Source organism: Chenopodium album, chromosome 16, assembly GCF_948465745.1.
Source record: "Chenopodium album chromosome 16, dcCheAlbu1.1, whole genome shotgun sequence".
NCBI lineage: Eukaryota > Viridiplantae > Streptophyta > Magnoliopsida > Caryophyllales > Amaranthaceae > Chenopodium > Chenopodium album.
In genome coordinates, this window is record NC_137849.1 from 51,396,935 (window position 1) to 51,420,483 (window position 23,549).

The window sequence follows — 23,549 nt, forward strand, 5'->3', positions numbered from 1 at the left end:
TATTTTGGAATTTATATTCGTTAAAATGTTTTGCTGGAGACCATATATGGATATAGGAACTACTACTCTAATACTCCACTTAATACAAAAATCACAAACCTAGATATGTTTTATTCACCCGATCTTTACTTATTTAGATTTTTTTAACTTTTTGGAATTTAACTGAACTAAATACACTTTATTAAATTTTTTATTTATAAATTGAACTTTGATAAACTTTAAACCTTATTACTCTTTGTAAGATTTATTTGAACTTATTATTAACCATTAATTAATTATAAAAATTAATTAAAAAATTATTTTTCTAAAAATAATTTGGAAATGTGGTAAACAAACCAAGACTTCAATGTTTGTTTCTCTAAAATTGCTCCAACTATATACAAATATAAGAAGATGTTTCATCGAATGAGGAAAATGAGTTATACATCACCCCAATCTTGAATTAGGTAGCTTTCAAAAATACAAAGGGAAGAGGGCCAAAGAATGTTAGTGCCAACCTAATATATAGTGAATTTATTAAAATCTTTTAATTCTTATTAGAGTTTGGTCGATACATCCATTTAAAGGATGACAATGGACCATGCTACATACTTCATACTACATAATAAGAACTTTTTTAGTTTTCTAAACCCAATATTAACGAATTCCAATTAGTTATATACATTGGTTATGTTCTTGAGTGAACGACATCAGAAAATCAAACAATAATATAATGAGGAAGATGCTCCTTCAGATTCTCCTCAGCAAGAAAAGTGGATTCTAGCTATCTAGTTTATTATTTTATTTTATTTTTAGTAAAAACCTAATTCATGTTCCAATTGTACTAATAATATTTAGAGGACTAATAATAGTCCAAATTAAGTGAACGAGGTGTAATGCCTTTTCATTTTGTGCTACAATTTCTAAAGGGAGTACATGATTAATTGGGAATCTTTGAAAAAAGGTGCAAATATTGTGTTTGACTGGTGCATTGTTGTTACTCTTTTTTTAATCGTATTTGTGATTTAATTTAAGAAGTATATAATTGTTTGGAGTGTCGTTGATTAAAAATTTAAAACCATATTAAGTGTAAAAATGATTTATTTACAAGAATGTATATCTACGACGTATTGTAATTCATTAATTTCCTTACAAAAGAAGAAGAAATTGAAGATTGAAGTAAGGATTGTTCAGTGTTATATACGCACAGACTATAGTGACTAAATATACATGTCAATTACGGAGTAACAAATAGAAAAGGTATACTTTTAAGTGAAATCTCTTTTTACAGTATCCATCTTTTCTTCTATTTGATATGTAGAATAATGTATGAATATTCTTATAAAGTTTGTGTCAATGATAATGATATATTGAGGACGTATGTAATCTTCGTAAAGAACTTTCACACCATCATCCCATAAATGAAAAGAAGGAAGATTTTGGCACTTGTTCCTATCCCAGCCTTAAGAAGAGAACTGAAAGTATTTCAAAATAAGAATAGACATGCAGGTATTTTAAGCTATTGAATTACTCCTCAAAATCAAACAACACATACAAAAGATTCATGGTTTATGTGAATATATCCATCACAAAAAGTTGGGTACGAAATGAATATATGGCCTATAGGCTATACTGTATATGGGCCACTGCATCATCCAATAGAAGGAAGGTTTTGGGATTCTATTATTATTTCTATCCATTAGTACTCTTTCTTTGGTCACAAAGCTAGCTAAGGCATCCCATCACTCCATCAACTAGTCCAATTTGGGCAACTAGTCCAATTTGTTACATTAATTTTGCCCTAGCATGTTATACATGTCAAATATCTTTTAAATATGTGTGTATTCATCATCCACTTAGCTAGTTATGTAAATTTACTAATAGTATCTTATTTTAATATGAATTAAACAGCTTGAATTCTCGACTATTAAGGGCATTGTAACATCATTTTAGCGAGAAAGGTCGAAAATTAAATCTTGATAAAGGGAACATGTTTTAAGTGAAAAGTTATTTTTTTTAAAAAAAAAAAAAATTATCCAACCTGGCATGATGTAGACACACAAGTAATATTGAGTTAATATGGGATTTTGGATCATATCAAGAAAGATTTTGATTCTATCTAGTCCAAGTAGAGGTATAATATTTGTCCATTTCCTTATGTTTGTTTGAGGTCCTAATTAATTTGGCCTACCTAAGCAAACCAAGCAAAGGGAAGTATCAAGTTAAAACTAAAGTATTGAATGGAGAGAAATCACACAAGAAATTTGTATAGCATAATGTTTTTGGCGACAGCTGAATGAAATTTCCTCGTGAATTAGTGATGAAGAAATTTCCTGAATTTCTGTTGAAATTGCTAAATTTGTAAAGCTAGAGCACACTTTCCTTTAGCAATAGTCCGTATGTTACCCTACGGTACAATTCAACAACTACTTGAAATTTCAATTTGATTGGTTTTTTTATTATTTTTTTCTTTTCATAATGTTTTAGACGTTTGTTGCAAAATTATAAACTTATATCAAAATTTAGTGTAATGTTTTAAGGATAAACTCTGGTATGATAAATACCCTCAAAAGGAAATGGTAGGAATATAATGGGCTGAGAATTAAGAGCCATTCAAAAATTTGAAAGCCAATTTAGTTTTGTATGTAGTTTCATTTTCCTCTTAACTTTTGGGTAGGTGTTACATGCTTACACCACATTTTTCCACAAGAAAAGGAACTAATATATAAAACCATCATTTTATTTATCTTCTCCTTTCCTATGAAAGTGCCCAATGTCTTTGGAAAAGTTGTTCCTTTTTTGTGAAAATTATTAGGATAGGATTGAATATATTTTTTTAATGGCCTAGTCCCCCACCACCCCCCTTTTCCCTTCCCACATAACTATGATAAATTGATAATAAAAGGATTATTAGGTTAAAGACCAAACCCAATTATATATTTATTACTCCATTTATATATTATAAATTGAAGTATTAAGGTTATAATATGGTTTTTTTTTTGTAGAATCTATTTATATTCATTTATCATAACGACAAGAGCTGACAAAAAAAAAGTTTTATAAAAAGATTAGTGAGAATTTTGTGTTCTCTACATTATATAAATGATCAAATAATGACAATGCTCAAAACCATTACAATATTAATGAACATATTGTAAGTTAGGTCTATTCAAAAAATAAAAAATAAAAAAAAAATTGCATGTTAGGTCTTCTAGAAAATAAAAAAATACATCGTTAAGAGATGTATTTTTATTTTTTAAGTAAGATGATTGTGGTTGCTTAAAAAAAAAGGTAAGATTTTTTTTTTTTTTTTGACGGGTAAAAAAAAGGTAAGATGATTGTGGCTTCTATATAAGTTTAGGGGGGATTTTAGATGATTAATAAAGGTGGACAAATTGATTCCATATACTTGCAGCTAAATCATAAACATATGCATAGTCCATAGAGTTGCATGTGAATGGGCCAAAAGGTCGGAGTATAAAAAAGGAACAAGGGAAACATAAAATCTTGCTTTATGCTCGGTGGGATATATTATACGAAGTATATATTTTCCATATATTAAATGAATCCAAATGCATGCTCTTTTTTGACCAAAAGCAACCATATTGTATAAAGAGGAATGTAATTTTAAAGAAAAACAAAACAATTCCTAGCTACCTTATTACGGATTAATTTTTTTTTTTTATTAAACTTATCAATGTATTGATTTAGGGTCTGTTCACATCAGCTTAATTTTCAGTTTAGTTTAGTTCAGTTCAGCTTTTAATTTTCTTCTCACATAAAATATTCAGTTCAGCTCAGTTCAGTAAATGACAGACCCTTAGATTAGCCATTTTACGTAATAATCAATCTCAGAAAAAAATGAATGAAAGTTTCATACAATGATAAATGAAACGTTCAATAAATTTTATTTGAAGATGTATGATCGAAACAAATCACACATTTTACGTTTCACTCAAACTACAAATGATGAGATAAAAATAATCCTATAATCATTCACACATAATTAGATTGCAAATTTTTTCTTGAAAAAGAATAATAACCTATAATATAAATTCAAAAATAGAAGAATATTTTTAGGCGAAATTAAAAAACTCCACGACCATATGATGGGAAGAAAGCGACGTGTAAAAGGGGCTCCCCAAGTCTATGGATGTTATTGAATTGAAGTTTTGACAGAAATAATTTTTGTCCGACGAAAAAAACAGACAAAAGAGGGAACTAAGGAGAGAAGAGTGGTTGTCCGACGAAAAAAACAGACAAAAGAGGGAACTAAGGAGAGAAGAGTGGGGAAATAAAAATGCAAAAAATATTTTCAATATTCATTAAAAACGAAAAACAAAATCTAATTGAATGAATGAAAGGCACCAACTGGGGACGGCCCAACGGAAGAGGCGAGTCGGAAAACTTTTTATTTTTGTGATTAAAAGGAGTCAATTGCCTTTTCGTGATGCTTCGGAGCCGCCTACTTAAATTTGTACCAAGTACAATGCGTAGTATCTTCCTACCCTTCCAACTTAATTCTTCGTTTTTTTTTTTCACTTACAACACTTTAATTTTGACAATATTTATGCAATTTTATTTTTAGCACTTTAAGTTTTACATTTTTTATACATTTTACTTTAACTAGACATTACAAGTATAATCATATGAGATCTTTTAAATACATCTTGTTATATAATTTTATAACATACTATTCGTAATAATTAAAGATATTGGCGATATTAATAATGTATTAGAAAACGTAAAATAAAATTAAAAAAAAAAAGTATTTTTATATGTTTATAGATTTGAGATTATATATTGTTTTCCATGATCCAAAATCAGTATACTTCTCTTTGTTGTTACTCTGTATTGTTTTACCTTTTGCTTTTTTTTTTTTTTTTTTTTCCCCTTTTCTATTCATTTTTTAAAATCAATTTCTTAATTTTCTATCATTACAATGTATGGAAAAGTGGAGAAGAATTGAAGAAGGTGGTAGTAATGTGCTAGTTATGTCAACTATAATCAATCTTATTTGACAACTAGTTACATTTACATTATACTAATGTGAAATAACTATATATACAGTTTCAGCTTCGTTGGTGCACTCACACAAGGATTTATCCGGTCAAGATATTACTCTTAGATGGACGGTGGATCATATCCATCAACTCAGCAAGGGTTTTGTTTGGTGCAGCGTTCACAAAGTGCAGCGAGACGTAGTTCAGAATGCCCACAACCTTGCCACGACCGCAAACTCTAGTCTTACTTCCTTTAATTATTTTATGTAGTGCGTTGTTTAAGCTTATATATAAAATAAAAATTGAAAAAATCAAGTAATGTACTATACAAAATTTTTCAATGTAATGTAAGTAATTGATCATTAAGATATTTTAATGTAGAGATAATAACAACATCAACAAATGGATTGATATATACCCAATAACTTTCAAGTTAAAGATACAAGTTGTTCAGTCTCTACATTCAGCATATAGTTTAGTTATTACTTGGCCATATAAAGAGTTTAAAAATGTGGTATATTTACTTCCTATTAGGTTTTGAATAGGGTTAGTTGATACTTTGATTAGTTAAAAGTATAAACAATTTAAAAATAAGGATGTTGCAAACGAACGCTCACGGGACGTTGGATAAACATTTAAAATATTACCTAAAGTGGTATTGATTTGGAAAAACATGACGAAATCACGCGTCGATCGGTGTAATTAATGTTAATTTTAATTTAATCGTTATACTTTTAGCTAGCTTATCCAACGCCCTCGGGAGCGTTCGTTAGCTTTTGCCTAAGAATAATTATGCTAACGACATTATATTATTATTACATAAAAGACAAAAATATTGCGCCTATTGTAAAACATAGATAATTGAATAGCAATATAATTGAATAGTATGGTATGGATTCCATATCACGAATAGTAATAGTAATAACGGAAATAATTATAGGACGATGAACAGTTAATTAAATGGCGTGTGTGGGAGTCGTGTATATGATGAACACCTCAAAAAGTATAAACCAGCAATTCAAATTGGCAAGTTCTTGTAAATAGAAACCAAGCAAAGAAGGCAGCTGTAAAATCAAATGTAAGCCCCACGTTTTAGCGTTCCGAGTTAGTTGGCCTGGCTGTTGAATTTCCCATGCGCCACTTCTCATTATATGACCCTCCTCTTTAACTCTTTTCTTTATGTTTTTTACCCTCACCACAATTATTTATTTATTTATTTATTTATTATTATTATTATTATTATTATTATTATTATTATTATTATTATTATCAATTTTAGCTCATAGATTCTGATTCTGAATCTTAGCTAACTACTCCCTCAAACCCTAAATTACATTCCTATTTTCTTCTATTACGTGAGGAATAAATGTTAGAAATAGAAATGTAATTTGGGGATGGAGGTAGGGATGACAATGGGTCGGACTCGGGGCGAATTATGCTAAATCCGACTCCGACCCTACAGGAAGTCGAAGGCTAAATCCGACTCCGATCCGACCCAATTCTGGTTTTTTTTTCGTTATTCAATATGCTTTGAGAAATTGGGCTATTTAGGCCTTTACAACCCACATCCAATGCCACCATGACCCACACCAAAATCTACTATCTATTGAAATCAGAGTCGGATAATCCGTCAGAGTCGCACATTTGCCGGAGTCGGATTTTTTTCTCGGATTTTTTGTAGGATTCGACTCCAACCCTCCTCCGACTCGGAGTCGGATTATTTTAACGAAGTCGAACTCGAATTACTTTTTTCTCGGACTCAGAGCGGATTTTTTTACCTAGGATCGGGGCGGAGTAATGTCAGATCCGGATTGGATTGCCATTCCTAGATGGAGGGAGTACTTACTAATTGGTCAATAGTTAATTTACACCATTTTTTTTTTCCTTTTTCTTTTTAAATTTTAAAGAGTGCATTACATTACGGAGTATTATACAAGTACAGTGTAATGGACTGTAATCACTGCCGTTGGCGACAAAATAAATTTACAAATATCTAAATTTATGTTACGAATATCTTTGATCTTTTGACGGATCAATTTGATAGTAACTAATTTAAATAATTTTCGATGGCATATTTAAAATTAACTAGTCTAAGGCCCGTGTCGTACAGGATAAGTTTAATTTTTCATTTTTGTAAGAAAATTAATTATATCCAATAATGAATACAATTTGATAAAACATACAAATCAAATATATAGAAATTATAATGTCATAATCTATATTAAAAGGCAAAGCCAAAGATTATCTAAAAATGGATTTTTTTAGGCTGCCCAAACCCGAGAATTTTTCAGGCAGGACTTGGTTTGATCAGGTCTAGTGGCCATATTAATAAACAATTATTAATAAATGCACTTTTAATAAATATCAAAAATCAATCAACACAAAAAACTAAAATCTCCACTTAAACTATCTAAAAAATCATTTGTCAAACACAACTTTTATTTTATAGCTATACGCCTATACTATACTCTATAAATCCTTAATTTGTGATAATAGGTACGTATAATAGTAAATTTCATAAACAAAATTGTAATTAACTTAAATATATAATCATATTAAATTGAAATTGAAATAAAATATTAGCTAGCTGAGATATTTGAAAAAAATAATAATAAGTGATGTTCTAAAGTAATTTCTATAACATCTATTATATGAATCAATTTATCATTACTTTTCTGGCTAAATCTTATAATACTCCATTTAAAAGATAATTAAAAAGGAGTTGAAATAATTATTTAGATAAATGTATATAGAATAATTATATACACCAAATAAAAAGGAATATATATTTGTCAAGATAATATAAAAGATTTGGAATGATATTATTATAGAATCAAATATTAACCAAAAAAAAAAGGGGGAAGGAGAGTTTTTGAGGGAAAAAACAATACCAGAATGTAACACGTGTCATAGGGGGCTTATTTAAGGGGAGAGATAAGGGAAATCCCTCAAATGAGTCCTATGAGGTTTGATCCCTAGACCTCAGAGATACGAAATGGGAGCGATGCCACTACTCCATCACCTCAACCTAAGAATATGCATGATTACGATGGAGATATATGCTACTCGTATTGTATAATTGTATTTAATTAGGATAGATATGCTTAGCTTAGGTAACACAGTACAAATTGATGATGAATGCAATATCTTGCAAAATTTATATAAATTCTCTAGCCTATAGGAAAACGTTTATCTCATTTACTAAATCCTTTTCATTAAAAAATAAATAAATATAAACTCTCCTAATTTAATAAGTATGTGTCATACCATCTACTTGGTATCTAATGACAAACGCATATACGGAGTATTGGATATAGCAGTAAGAAAATTTATAATGAGGTGCAATAAGAGGCCGGTAATATATAATGTTGATGTTTTAACATCTAAGCAAACTACTATTAGTTACCTATCATATTTAATAATTTACGTAATAGTTGGTGAATCTTCTTCTATTAATTACGGAACATATATTAATGTAGTCTTAATTTTTTTTTTTATTTTTTTTTGAGAAAATGTAGTCTTAATTTGAGCACTTGATAAATTAGATGTAATTGAATGACATTTGACATGCATACGCATACGGAACGTGCGCTCTGCTTAATTGCAAATTTTGTTTACTGAATCTCATTAATACTTAACAGCCTTTTTGATATTAATTGATGTGGGCAGCCAATATATAAATAATTCACTTGCCTTTTATTTACCATTTCAACTCCTTTTTATTTTTTGGAAGACTAAGGAGGCGTTTGGTTCAAACAATGGTATAGGTTTGGAATGAAGAATAAAACCTGAGTGGTATGGGGTTGGAATTTGATACTTGATTTCATGTGTTTGGTTTTTTTCTAGGAATGATAGTTTTCCTTTTAATTTTAAACTAAAGGTATGGGTATGAGCCATACTCACCTCCCCTCTTGGGTTTCAAAAACCCATACCTTGGGGGTTTGAGGTATGAGTTTGAAAAATGAAATTTCTATAAACAAACACAATGTATGGATTTTGGTCATTTCAAATCTGTACCTTATACTTAATATGCTTGAACCAAACACCCCCTAATACTATAAGTACGTTCACTATCACTTGCCCTTTTATAGTTTTATCGTTAGTTGATACTTTCCCTAAATTGGACTAGTATCTAAACATAGTATATACATTCTCCAAAGCATGAGGCACGAAAACCGGAAAGTGACCCGGGATATGATATGGGTAGGATGGGATCGTATTATGGGTTTGAAACTTTGAATTGAGAAAATGCCTCTTGCTTTTTTAATACAAGTATTAATTAGTGAGTACCAATTTTACAAGATTGATGATTCCTTTGACATTTGTACTTAGATTTGAGCACAAGCAAACCATAAGATGATACACCTAATAAACATATACTTGTATAATCATCTAATTAATTTTTACCCATATTATGTGAGTTAATTCACATTGAATTACGAAGAGATAAAATATCACCTAGCTTGTAGCTAGCTAGGAATTACTTTTTTTTTTAGCGTTAGAAAGAGTTATAGAAGACAATAATGTAGACAAGATTTAAATAAATACCACTCCCAAGACATTTAAGTTAACCAACTAAACTTGTTAGCGCCCACAACTAAAGGAGCTGCTCAAACTATAACCAACTACTCGTAAAGGACTTTGGGCTTGTAAGTGGATGTGTGCATCAACGCATGCGTTGAGCCAAACCACTTAACCACATAAAATGACACCTTATTGTTCATTGATCCAGGGCCTTGTGGAGTTGTGGATTCCGTAATTATATTTTTTGCCCCTAATTTTCTGATCAAAGATCCGTCAACGAAACTATATGCCCACATTAAAATACTAAGATTGGCAATATTCCTAACACTTATAGAACTTTAACAATAATACAAAAAGAATTTAATGGACCTAACTCGAGCAATACATAAATACATAATTGGTATTTGGTAGGAACAAGCATAAAAGCACTGAGATATAAACAAATGAAACAAGTCACTGCTAATCAGAGACAAGAGGCGCCCCAAGTAATAAATTGTTTCACGAAATCAAGAAATTAATTGAAGCAAACTTAATTTAGCTTAATATTACTCCGTATAATAATAGTGTATGTAGTTTGTAATACTTTTGAAATTAAAATTAAAGCTAAGTGTACGTGTGGTGTATGTACATGTGCTGGCCTTCTTTTTACGTAAAGAGGAAAGAAATAAAATGGAAGCTAATTAATTAAATAAGTTAACAACTGGGAGAGGTAGAACAAAGGGCAGTTAATATCTGGCCTGGGGTCATACTCATTACAGTCATGGCTCATTTATGCTTCACTTTTTATACCTCTAAAGTTTCAATGTCTGGTCGTATAATATGCACGTTTTTCTCTTTTTTTACCTTCTTTTCCTTTTTTTGTTATTTTTACAAGTCAAAACAACGTGACATAACAGCATACCGCAGCTGGTTTAATTTGTATGTAAGTAGGTACATAAGTGCGTCTTATGTTTATGTATGGAACCACATAAGAAGCTGCCCCCCCCCCCCCCCCCCAATCCCCCATGCAACAACCTTTAATTACAACCTCTACGCTCAAGCTGTTCATCATATGCCCTTAATATAATTTAATTACTTCAATATTTTAATGTATTGATCCGATCCTTTGTTGACACTGCTTTTAATTAATTTATATTTGATTAAATTAATCACTTCAGAGCGCGTGTCTTATTACCTTGAATTGGAGTCAATCACAAATTCACAATAATAATGGTGAATGATTATTTGATAAATGCAACACTTCTCAATTAAGTTTCATCTAGGTTGTATAGTAACGGATTCTCGTACATACTGGCAGATGTGTGCTTAATAATTATGTATCATGTGTCCTCCAAATTTCATGTATCAACAATAATATATATTGTGTCTGAAGTGAGTAATCTGAATAACAAGACTAGCTTCATAAAAAGGACAGGGTTCGCATTTAGCTTAAGATTTTGCTTGCTGAAACTTAGATATGGCCATTTCCTCTCCTATTCAAATCAAATCAAGAATAAGCAAGTATGTACGGATCAATATACCTTAACTTCGTTCTGCTCAATTTGTTTAAAATTAGTTGCACCATTTGATTCATTATATGTGACTCTATTTTTATACGAGGTAGACCTACTATAAAATCTCGGGCATTGCATGCATGTATATTTGAATCAAGCATTCATTTTATGACTGTTAAAATTTATAATAAGGATTACTAAAATTAACATCTAATTTGTTTCGATCTCCCTTTAAACTAATATTATGTGATATATAACGAACCAACAAGATCAATTAAATATAGTTTACGTTTAGATAGTTTAGATGAGATGTGGTGATGGTCTAATTTAATACATGAGTCTTTTGATTACAATTAAGCTTAATTGAGTGAAACCAATCAATATTTTGGTATATGTCAGATTCAGACCATTTCAATTAAAATTAATAGTAAAGTTGAGTCGGATAATATAAATCGAACCAATTTTATTGGATGTGGCCGATTGACGGGTGTAGTTTTTGGTATATCTCTTCTACTTAAATTTGAGACCATGAGTAGTAATTAGTTGCACCATGGCCATGAGTTGAGAGTTTGTTGTAATATAGTGGGCTCACTGCTCACAATATAAAAATTCTAGTGTATGTGTTTGTTATAAAATATCATTAAATATCATGAATAGGACCCCACTTCACCCCTATATATACACATCCACTCCAAAACCCATTTCTTTTCCAGTGAAACACAAAACCATAAAAACATAGGTAAATTAGAACCAGCACAGAAAATACACAGGAAGACGATTAGTCTTCTTTCTCATTCTTTCTATTTTTTTTTATAATTAAAATTCCCTACATTTTCTTCCTTTAAGCTATGGCGGCTTCTGTGGATCGCCAATATAATCCGGCGGCCATGAACGGCGTCGTTCGGTCCCCATTCACCACACACCACCGTTCCGACTCACCGGTTCGGGGTTACAATTTTAATAATTCTTTTAATAAATCAGCCGACATAAAATTGATTGATAATAGTATTAGTAATAATCGCTACTATAGCGACAGTGAGGATGATGATGACGAAAATGAGATCAACGTCTGGAAAGAGTTGATCAAGAAAGGTAACAGCGAGTTAGAGCCGTCTGCCGTGGACACCCGCGACGAGGGGACGGCGGATCAATGGATTGAGAGGAATCCTTCAATGATCCGTCTTACGGGGAAGCACCCCTTCAATTCGGAGCCACCATTGACCCGTTTAATGCACCACGGGTTTCTTACCCCGGTTGCGCTTCATTACGTGCGGAACCATGGTCCGGTCCCCAACGCTAAGTGGGAGGACTGGACCATTGAGGTGACCGGGCTCGTGAAGCGCCCGGTGAAGCTCACAATGGAGCAGTTGGTTAATGACTTCCAGAGCCGGGAGTTCCCTGTGTCACTAGTGTGCGCAGGGAACCGAAGGAAGGAACAGAACATGACCAAACAATCTATAGGGTTTAATTGGGGTTCTGCAGCCATATCCACCTCGGTATGGCGCGGTGTCCCACTCCGCGATGTGTTAAAGCGGTGTGGGATCATGAGTTGTACGAAAGGCGCCCTCAATGTATGTTTCGAGGGCGCCGAGGATCTCCCTGGAGGCGGAGGGTCAAAGTACGGGACTAGTGTCAAAAGAGAGTTTGCAATGGACCCTGCTCGTGACATTATCCTAGCCTACATGCAAAATGGTGAGAAACTTAACCCCGATCACGGGTTTCCCGTTCGGATGATCATTCCCGGGTTCATTGGCGGTCGAATGGTGAAATGGTTGAAGAGGATTATTGTGACTACTGCGGAGTCAGATAATTACTACCATTACAAGGACAACAGAGTGCTTCCTTCTCATGTTGATGCTGAACTTGCAAATTCTCAAGGTATATTTGTTTGTTTCTTTTATTATAATTATAGTAATTCGATTCCATCTTCATCTAAATCTAATAAATGTGATAGGCGCAACAAATAGATCAAAAAGTGATGTGTCATGGCTGATGTTGATAAAGTATCTATGTTTTCACTTACGATTATTGTTTTGGAGTGTTTCTAATAAATTGAGATTGCAGCATGGTGGTACAAACCGGAGTACATCATAAATGAGCTCAACGTTAACTCGGTTATAACAACACCTTGTCACGAGGAAATCTTGCCGATCAACGCGTGGACTACCCAACGCCCTTACACAATCAGGGGCTACGCCTATTCTGGTATGTTTTTCAGCCTATTCGCTTTGTTTCTCGTCTTGTTATTATGTTACAAAAAAGTTTTAGGATGTAACTTAAGATAGGTTATCGTCTTTTAACAACATGCTACACCTTCTAAGAGTAAATACATCTTATTTTTGTACAGTAAAATGATCTTTTTGTTTTTTCTTATGAAAGAGTGTCCGCCTAATAAGTTAATGTAAATATTGAATATCACTACATAAAATTACAATATATTGCTAAAAATAGTAAAAAGGATGGTATGTAATTACATGAAAGAAAATGACAAATTAAAATTGAGCTACGGAATAAAGACACGTTAGAAATTAGAACAGGGAATCCTCCAGGAAAAAGAAAAACCAGGGGAGGAATCTTAGATGCCTCGTTCAAAAAGTCAATTGCCACGACCTTGGAAGAAATTTGATTACGTCACTCTATCATTTGTATAACATAGTACTGTATTCAATTAAAATAATAATCCTAGTTGGTTGAATAAAAGACTAATTGTAGTTGATTTGTTAATTGTATTATTTGCCCTTTTAAAAGTACAAAAGTTATAAAATTAAAGTCAAGATTGCGATTTCTGAGACATACTAGGGGCTTATGATTTCCTCCAATTGAAAAAATAAAATTGGTTTGGATTTTTTGACCCTCCAAATGCCACTAGCCGCTAATTCTTCAAACAAGTTGAAATAGTAATACAAGTATTATAATTGCAATTTCGTCCCATCGAAAGGTCATGTACCTCTACTACAATAGGTGTTTTACTTTTGAATTTTTGAGACGTCTTAAATTTACCATTGTTGTAATTATGGAATAGGAGGAGGAAGGAAGGTGACCCGAGTGGAAGTGACAATGGATGGAGGTGAAACATGGGAAGTATGTGAATTGGACCACCAGGAGAAGCCAACCAAGTATGGCAAATACTGGTGTTGGTGTTTCTGGTCGCTAGAGGTTGAAGTACTTGACTTGCTCGGAGCTAAAGAGATTTCAGTCCGTGCTTGGGATGAAAGTCTCAACACCCAACCCGAGAAGCTCATTTGGAACGTCATGGTAAAAACTCTATTTCATAATTATTTTTTTCAATAATTTTATGTTGGTTAAGTGGTCTGATAATATTAAATATATAGTTCTCGTCAAAAAAAAAAAAAGAAAAAAATATTAAATATGTAGTAAAAATATTAGTTATATTATGTACCACGTATATTTATTGGGAAGCGCCTGATTAGTAACATGAATAGGGGCAGATATATTATAAGGTGGTGATTAAGCTGTGATATATTCACATGAGATGGCAGTTATTGTTGGGTAGGGTAGTCCTTAAAAAAATAAAGGGGCCTATAAAAAGAGCCTTTTCTTGTGTTTGTTAAGTCAAAAAAGTGGCCTTTCCTAATTCCTATGGGTGAAGACTGAAGAGGGTTGATTTGTTTGGTTGTGTATTTGTCCTTACCCTCTCTCTGTTGCGTAGCTAATACTCGTATCTCGATTCCTTCTCTGACCTTTCTGCTTCAACTTGTAAGTTGTAACATAGATAAACCTCATAAATTCTTTTTTAAAAAAAGTATAGAATATGCTATTTGCATACTACTGTAGTATATTAGTATAGTCCTCAGATTTTTACATTGTGTAACAACCAACTAGTCCACTTGTGAAGTTGTGAGCCAGCTGCATTTATGCAGAAATTTTTAACGAGAAGACGTTTTTGGGTATGATATTGTGTTTTTTTAATTGATGATGATGATGATTAAACGAGTTTGGCCGAGAGTCTTATTGGCAGAGAGTTTTATTCGCGGATTAAAAAACCTAATTCCTTTCTTTTCACTAGAGATCGAGAGGTGAGTTTAATAGTTTTTTTTTTTTTCTACCACATTAGTATTTAATATACTAAGTTGGTGGAGCTTCCCACACTTGATTCCAATCTCTTAATTAGCACTTCCGGAAGTGGTGGAAAATTTGGAACTTTTAGCCGACTAAGCCAAGAAGGAATTGGCTTCACATGTTAAAATAAACCAGTGGGCCGTCCAACTATACTCTTAACACCTTGATTATTACTAATTTGAAAGATTAAACAATATATTAAGTATTAAATAAATGGCTTGGCACAAATTAAAGGGGATGTATCTTTTTATCTTTTCTTTCTCCTCCATCCTTTTCCTCTGCAAGTGGCCTAGGGTCAATATTCTTTTAAAAATGGCTCCATTACTTTAATTAAGCCGTTTTATAGCTCGAAAGTGATTAATGAATAATAATCATAAGATGAATAGTTTTATTTAATCAGAAAATTTTGTCGTTTTTCCTGCTATTTGTGCTATAGCTGTAGAATCTTGACTGGCATGTCACTTGATTTGTAAAATAACATCGCATCTTTGACCTCTCCTCCCTTTTCCCTCTTACCTTGGAATAAAGTGTACAATTATTTTAACTTTGATTGAATCTAATAATATTACTTTAAAATAATCAAAGTTGTTAAAATCTTAACATGACTTCACAAAATTATGTTCAATTTAGTACATGTATATTTTTTTTAATCTAATTGTTGTCCACTTTGGTACGTAAATGTAGGGTATGATGAACAACTGCTGGTTCCGAGTTAAGACTAATGTGTGCAAGCCTCACAAGGGAGAAATCGGTATCGTGTTCGAGCACCCGACCCAACCCGGCAACAAGTCGGGCGGGTGGATGGCTAGGGAACGCCATCTAGAGCTCTCTGATTCTGGACCTACATTGAAGAGGACAGCATCCACCCCATTCATGAACACAACCTCAAAAATGTACTCAATGTCTGAAGTGAAGAAACACAGCTCAGCTGATTCAGCTTGGATTGTTGTCCACGGACACGTGTACGACGCAACCCGGTTCCTGAAGGACCACCCTGGAGGGTCAGACAGCATCCTGATCAATGCCGGAACCGACTGCACGGAAGAGTTCGATGCCATACATTCAGACAAAGCAAAGAGGCTCCTAGAGGACTTTAGAATAGGTGAATTGATCTCAACAGGTTACTCTTCAGACTCGTCCTCACCAGGTAACTCAATGCATGGTTCGTCCAGCTACTCCAATTTGGCACCAATCACTGAAGCAGCCCCACTTAGGAACGTGGCATTGAACCCAAGAGTTAAGATATCATGCAAACTTATCGAGAAAGTTTCGCTTTCGCATGACGTAAGAAGGTTTCGGTTTGGGTTACCATCTCAGGACCAGGTGCTTGGATTACCTGTCGGCAAGCACATCTTCTTGTGTGCTAATGTCGAGGATAAGCTTTGTATGAGAGCCTACACCCCTTCTAGCACCGTCGATGAGATCGGGCACTTTGATCTAGTGGTCAAGATTTACTTCAAGGATCAACACCCAAGGTTCCCTAACGGTGGAGTCATGTCCCAGCATCTAGACTCCTTGGAGTTGGGCTCATTTGTTGAGGTGAAGGGTCCATTGGGCCACATTGAGTACCTCGGTAAGGGGAACTTCACGGTCCATGGTAAGCCCAAGTATGCAAAGAAGCTGGCGATGATCGCAGGCGGGACCGGTATAACTCCGATTTATCAGGTGATGCAGGCCATTCTGAAGGATCCCGAGGACGAGACTGAGATGCATGTTGTGTATGCTAATCGTGCAGAGGAGGATATATTGCTTCGAGAAGAGCTTGATAAATGGGCTGATGAATTTAGAGATAGAGTCAAAGTTTGGTACGTTGTTGAGAAGGGAAGTGAAGGTTGGCAATACGACACCGGATTTATAACTGAGTCCATTCTCAGAGATCACGTGCCGGCAGTTGGGGATGATGTGTTGGCTCTCACGTGTGGGCCTCCTCCTATGATCCAGTTTGCAGTTCAACCCAATTTGGATAAGATGGGTTATGATATTAAGGAACAGTTGTTGATCTTTTAAGTTTAGCTTCTCAAGTTTAGTACAGTAAATGGGATCATCATTTACTATACATTCGGACATTAATTGTGTGCCCGAACGGTGCATACATAACATTTGGTATTGGGGGCGCCGACGTACGCGATGCAATGTAAAGCCTGTGTTATGCACACGCTGTTGCGGGTGTACCTTCGGATGTATAGTAGAATTCTATTACATTGAGTATATGATGAACATTATATTCTAAATATGTAATGTAATTTGTGGAGCATGTACTTTTTTTTTTTTTCCCTTCTAATCTTTGTACATATAAGCGCTCCATTAGATTGTTTGTTCACAAGTTTTTTTCTTTTGGAAATTGGTTTATGGAGGATGAAGTAGATGAAGTCAAGTAGGCAGTGGGTTTTTTCCTTTGTGGTACGGTGTCTGTGTAAGGGAGATTACTATTCTGTAATCTCTAAACCATATTGTACTATTATTTGTCTTTGCCCCTCAATAAATGGGCAGTAAATTCTTGTATAATTGCTTCATGATTTTTTTTTTTCAAAAATCTTCATTAGTTAAATTTTATTTATACTTCTCCACTAAAAAGTTTTATCATACAACTTCAAATGAGCAGAATGGTGACATCATTGTTTTCGCTGTTGGTCTAGTAAACAATGATACTATTCTATGACCATTTGTTGGCGGTGATACTATTCGTTATTCTATAATTAACCTATAACCCGAAAAAAAAAATGAGTATTTTGATTAAGTGGGTAAAATAAAATGAGACATGCCGAGGAAATACTTACATTGATTGTCTTAAGTTGTGGGAATATAGGATGTAAAGCCGGCAGGCGTAATGTAGTATTGCGGTATTGCCAAAGCCAATGACGCAATCTCTTATTGGGACTTGGATGCAAATTGCTATGTAAAATCGTAATTAGTTTTCACCATTGATTGAAATTGCTTGATTGGTACGAGTACGACTAACTTCTCAAGAAAAAGACAAAAGAGTGACATAAATAATTCAGACGTACAACATAACCAAAGTACTAAGTTGATAAAATACTATACACCATGCATTACCAAAGAAAGTCATTCACACAATCATACATACTAATAATAATAAAAAAAAAAAAAAAAGTACTGTTTTATACGGAAGTTCATACCGTACAATTAGCATAATGACGGAAGTTACCAAAGCTCAAAACCAATTCTTTGAAGTGAATTACGTACGTACATAATTAGATTGACCTTTAATTTTTTTTAATTTCTATATCCAAGCAAGGCCTGTGACATGACTTATGAGATTCAATATTCTATGATTCCTTATTTTACTTGTACACTTTTGAAGCTTACTTGTATCTCTTGTTCTAGTTAAATCGTATCTATCAATCAATAATATATCTATATAACTAGAAAGCATAATCTTTAACTCAAAAGCGATCTCAAATTGAACTAAATATTTTATAATAGCTTGATAAACAAAACAAAATAAGGAGTTTTAAGTCTTGATTTAAATAAAGTCATAATTCACAAGTCATGATCTCAATTTCAAAAAACTTGTTTGTTTAAAAAGTACACATGAATAACATCACACCAACTTTTTTTAACAATTATCTTAAAAATAGAATCACTTAAAGTTGTCAATTATTATTTACAACAATACCTCTAACAGTTTTTTCTTTTTTTCAACTTTTGCATAGATATTAAATTCACTCAATATTTTTTTATTAACGAGTAAATTCACTCAATATCTTAATATTTGTAGTTTGTAATGAAATATATTAGTACGTGTGTGCAATCCTAATTAAGTATAATAATACAATGATTTAAAATTTTCTAATGTATTTTTTTTTTTTTAATACAAGGACTTAATTCCTAACAGTCATAAAGAGTTTGCATAGTACGCGTACAAGTTTATGTCGATATCATATACAAGTAAGTTCATTACAACGTACACAATATGTTAGATATTCATTGAATTGATTTGTCCTCCACGAACGAACCAACATAATTTATCTGGTGTATAAATGGGTTGTAATCCTATTTTACAAGTAAGCACTTACTATATCATAGTCAATGGAGGCTTAAGTTCTTAATTATTACGGAGTACGTTATTAGGCTATGTTAAATTGCTACTCTGTAGTCTGTAATAATGTTATCAATTCATAATTAGAGGAGAAGAGGAGGACGATGGTCCCTAAATAATTTGATATGTTCTTTTCAAATTAAATTTAAGTGTAAATATGTCAAAAAAATACTCCGTATATATCTATTGGTTGTCAATAATTTGTATTTTGTAAGTGAAGCAGACAAATGACAATTAATTTTGTGTAATAAATTAAGAACGACTTTATTAATTGATTCGTGATCATCATTTCCTTCATCTACAACTCGTATTTAATTTCTTACAGTACCTTCTTATATAAAATTGTGTAGAAGGAATATCAATGAGTCACAATCAAAGAGGGTGGAGATTATGTTTGGTTTGAGAGATCATAATTGAGACGTAATCTACATGATTACCTCTCTAGTGTAGTTAATTAACCCACACCAATATAATATAATGGTACTTAATTGGCTTGTTATCACTCATATCAAGTATATGGTTTAATTTAAGTCTTTTGAGTAGATCCACCAAAATTAAGGTCGATTTCCTAACAATAACTCCCTCTATACTATTCTGATAATTACTCATTAATTTCTTTTCTACAAATACATGTCACATTTTCATTCACGTTAATCACATTTACTTATCATAGCTAATTCAAATTATCATTCTAAGTAATGTAATAATATTTTAACACAAAGTCTTATATGTGGCTAGCCACACCGTGTGGCCAATTATTATAGGGGTTATTTCGTTAGTGTAATATGGGTTACTTGGTTAGTGTTACAAGGGTTACTTGGTCAGTGTTATGGGGGTTATTCTGATAATGTTACAGGGGTTACTTTGTTAATATTATAGAGGTTACTTTGTTTTTTATATAAGTGGCCACACGGTGTGACCAGCCACACACAAGACGTGTTGATATTTTAATTGAGGGATGATGTTAAATTTGGCAATATTAAAAATAGAAAATTTATGCATCATTGAGCATGCAAAAGAATATTTACATTCTTGAGCTTACCGTTACTAAAATGCAATATTGTAGAAATTCTTCTGCATTAAGATTAAAAAACTAAAAAGTTGCAAAATGTGGTATAGATTTTTTATTTATTTATTTTTTGACAAAATGTGGTGTAGAATATTAATTCAACAATTACTCGTACTGTGTGATGAATTATAAACTTAAAATTATCACAAATTATTAAAATATAAAAAAATCTTGTTTTTTTACATTTATAAAATCTACATACATTGTCTCAAATAAAATATATATATATATATATATATATATATATATATATATATATATATACATACATTGTTTTTATGCATGCAATAATAAGGTACTCTTATTAAAATACGAAAAAAGGACTTCGTAATTAGTCATAATAATCTTCTATACATTATCCGCGTCCTTGAAATATGGAAATGAAACAAAAAAAAAAAAAAAAAAAAAATTGAATGGGCTCCAATATATATTGTTATGCATTAATATTATAATGTTTGGTGAACGGAAGGGGCAATAAGCTCAACAAGGCAGGTTAGCGTTAGCCTCCCTCTCTCTGTTGTAGCCTTTCTCTCTCCTTGGCCCCTCCTCCTTTGTCTTGCTCGTCTCTTGGCTCGAATCCTACCATTTTTATTTGAAAATTAAACAACATTTAAACTTTATACTGTTAATTTAATATTTGGTCAATTCATATTTTCATATCATTGTTAAATGTCACCTTCACATAGGCAATGCAAGATCTTCCTCTTATCCTTGTACTCCAAACACTTTACCAAATTTCAAGGGGATGACACAATCTTTTTTGTCATCTATCTACTTGTATTGATATTTATTTATGCCTTCTCAACTTTTTTTTTTTAATTTTTTTTTTTAATAGAGATATATAATGATGCTCTTGTACGTGTATCTTACCCATTCTGAACCAAAAAACTATTATACTCTCTCCGCTCCTTAATTATATGCCTATTTTTTCATTTAATACTGTCAAATTAGAGAAGATGATTAGTGTAAATGATTTTCTGTGTGTTGTATTACGGTATTCACAATAGTTATATACAACCTAGGAGAAGAGATTCGGGCTTAACATTGGCCCATTAGCTAAATATAATACAAGGTCTAACGCCCCCCCTCAAGTTAGAGCATGCATATCACAAATGTCCAACTTGCCAAGTAAGTATAAGAACTGGGACTTGCCCAACGCCTTAGTAAAAATATCCGCTAGTTGATCTGTGGTCTTCACATATGACGGACTAATAATCCCATCCTGAATTGCGTCTCGGACATAATGACAATCAACCTCAATGTGCTTAGTTCCTTCACGGAAGACCGGATTCTGCGCAATATACTACGCAGATTGACTATCACAAAAAAGACTCATCGCTCGTGGATGTAAAACTCCCAAACTTTTGAGCAGTGCTTTCAACCACTTTAACTCATCAGTGGCCTTAGACATCGAACGATACTCTGACTCTGCAGAAGATTTAGCAACAGTATCCTGCTTCTTAGTCTTCCAAGAGATAGGAGAATTACCAAGAAACACCAACCAACCAGTAATAGAACGGCGCAACAAGGGACAACTAGCCCAATCCGCATCACAACAACCTGTCAAATGCAAGTCACAATCTGAACTCAATAATATCCCTTGACCCGGACAACCCTTCAAATAACGAACTGTGCGCAGAGCAGCCTCCCAATGAGCCTGACGAGGTTGTTGCATAAATTGTGACAGAATATGAACAGTATACGCCAAATCAGGTCTAGTGAAGGACAAATATATCAAACGACCCACAAGACGTCGATACATTTCGGGCTCTGCAATGTGAGGGGTTTCTGAAGTTGCCAGAGTATGATTTTGCTCAATAAGGGTACCTGCCGGGCGTGCCCCTAGCAAACCAGACTCTGCAATAATATCAAGAGTATATTTCCTTTGACACAAAAATATGCCCTCCTGTAGGGAATATTTCAAGCATTACGATAACCCCAAACTTGAACCCCACTGTGATCATACACTAAAGTATGGTGGCGTTCCAAAGGGAAAGACAAAGAGCAAAAAGAGTCGCCAACAAGTTTTAGGAACTTGTAAACCCAAAAGACAATCCAAAAGGACCATCAACTACTCCATAAGGTCTTGAACCAAACAGGGTCCGGGGATGAGGGTACGAATCCAATCTACAAAAGAAAGGACCCGCCCTATAAAATAGGCCTCTACTTTGTTCTGCTCGTATTCATGTGCGCTTTTCGAATAACATACAAACATCATATTAAACCTAACCTGTTTATCTATGTTGGTTGAATATTAATGCACAAATAAAACTATTATTGGCGATCACTTGAATTAAAATCACATTAGCCTAAACCAAATTATTAATTATCTTATTAAGCGTGATTTCAAGTACAAATTCCCTTTAACAATCATAAAAGGTGTGATCAAGCAATAACAATAAAATATATCAAGCAACATAATAATAAATCAATAAATAATAATAACGATGATAATAACATGATAAGGCATAATAAAGCTTAAATATAATAGCAAGATCCTAGGCATGATACTAACAAGATTAATAACAAACCCTAGCATGTCACTAAACAATAAAGATCAATGCTTTAAACCTAACATGGTACTAACATGATAACATGATATTAGAAATAATAAAAGGCACCCTAAACATGATACTAGAAAGCAATAAAATAACATCCTAACATGATACTAGGAATCATAAACAATAATAAGCATGCAATCTACATTGTGAAAGAAAATAGAGAGTAAGCTAATCTACTTACTTTGAAGCCTCGTACCTCTTTCTAATAACAAAATACACAAGTTAGTAAACTTCAATGAAAATCAATAAAGAACAATTAAATAATTAAATTGAAATCAAGTTAAATAAAGTTTTGACTAGTTTTGGACCAAACCCTCAGAAAATATTAAACCTTGCACGTCTAGGGCGAAGGCAACTTCGAACTTGGCTAGGTGTTTCAAGATCTTGTGAATGCGGAATTGTGTTTGAAAAGCTAGTTTAGAAAAAGAGAGAAAAATAAGAATTAAGCAATATTGCTCAAGAGGGAGAATAGAGAGAATTGAGGAAGAGTTGATGATTAGAATTGATGAAAGTTGATTAGAGAATTAATGATTGATGAGAATTGATGATTGATGAGAATTGATGATTCTGAAAACAAGGATTCGGACCCTATTTATAATGAAAATAGTCCGGAAAATCATAGAATTTGATAAGGAATAAAACTACACGATGTCGCCAGGAATTGACTCTGTCGCGACGCGACAATGTCTGTCGCGCGGCGACAGACTTGTCGTTTGGCGACAACCTGTATTAGCGCGTTTTCTTCACGCGGAGTCCGATCTTTAATCAACTTGATCTACG

General features: G+C 33.0%; 1 protein-coding gene across 1 annotated transcript; it reads left to right on the forward strand.

The window, feature by feature from the left end:
• Positions 1-11,689: 11,689 nt before the first annotated feature.
• Positions 11,690-17,350, forward strand: LOC145586970 (nitrate reductase [NADH]). The gene is made up of 4 exons (XM_081643960.1): positions 11,690-12,877; positions 13,064-13,204; positions 14,022-14,254; positions 15,764-17,350. The coding sequence occupies exons 1-4, from the start codon at positions 11,848-11,850 to the stop codon at positions 17,084-17,086; spliced, it is 2,727 nt and encodes a 908-aa protein (XP_081500086.1). The 5' UTR covers positions 11,690-11,847; the 3' UTR covers positions 17,087-17,350.
• Positions 17,351-23,549: the final 6,199 nt, after the last annotated feature.

Excerpts from the sequence above, each read along its gene's own strand:
- LOC145586970 (XM_081643960.1), top strand. The coding sequence starts at position 11,848 with ATGGCGGCTTCTGTGGATCGCCAATATAATCCGGCGGCCATGAACGGC. Across the intron at positions 13,205-14,021 it reads CAGGGGCTACGCCTATTCTG|GAGGAGGAAGGAAGGTGACC; the intron begins GTATGTTTTTCA and ends ATTATGGAATAG. Across the intron at positions 14,255-15,763 it reads AGCTCATTTGGAACGTCATG|GGTATGATGAACAACTGCTG; the intron begins GTAAAAACTCTA and ends ACGTAAATGTAG.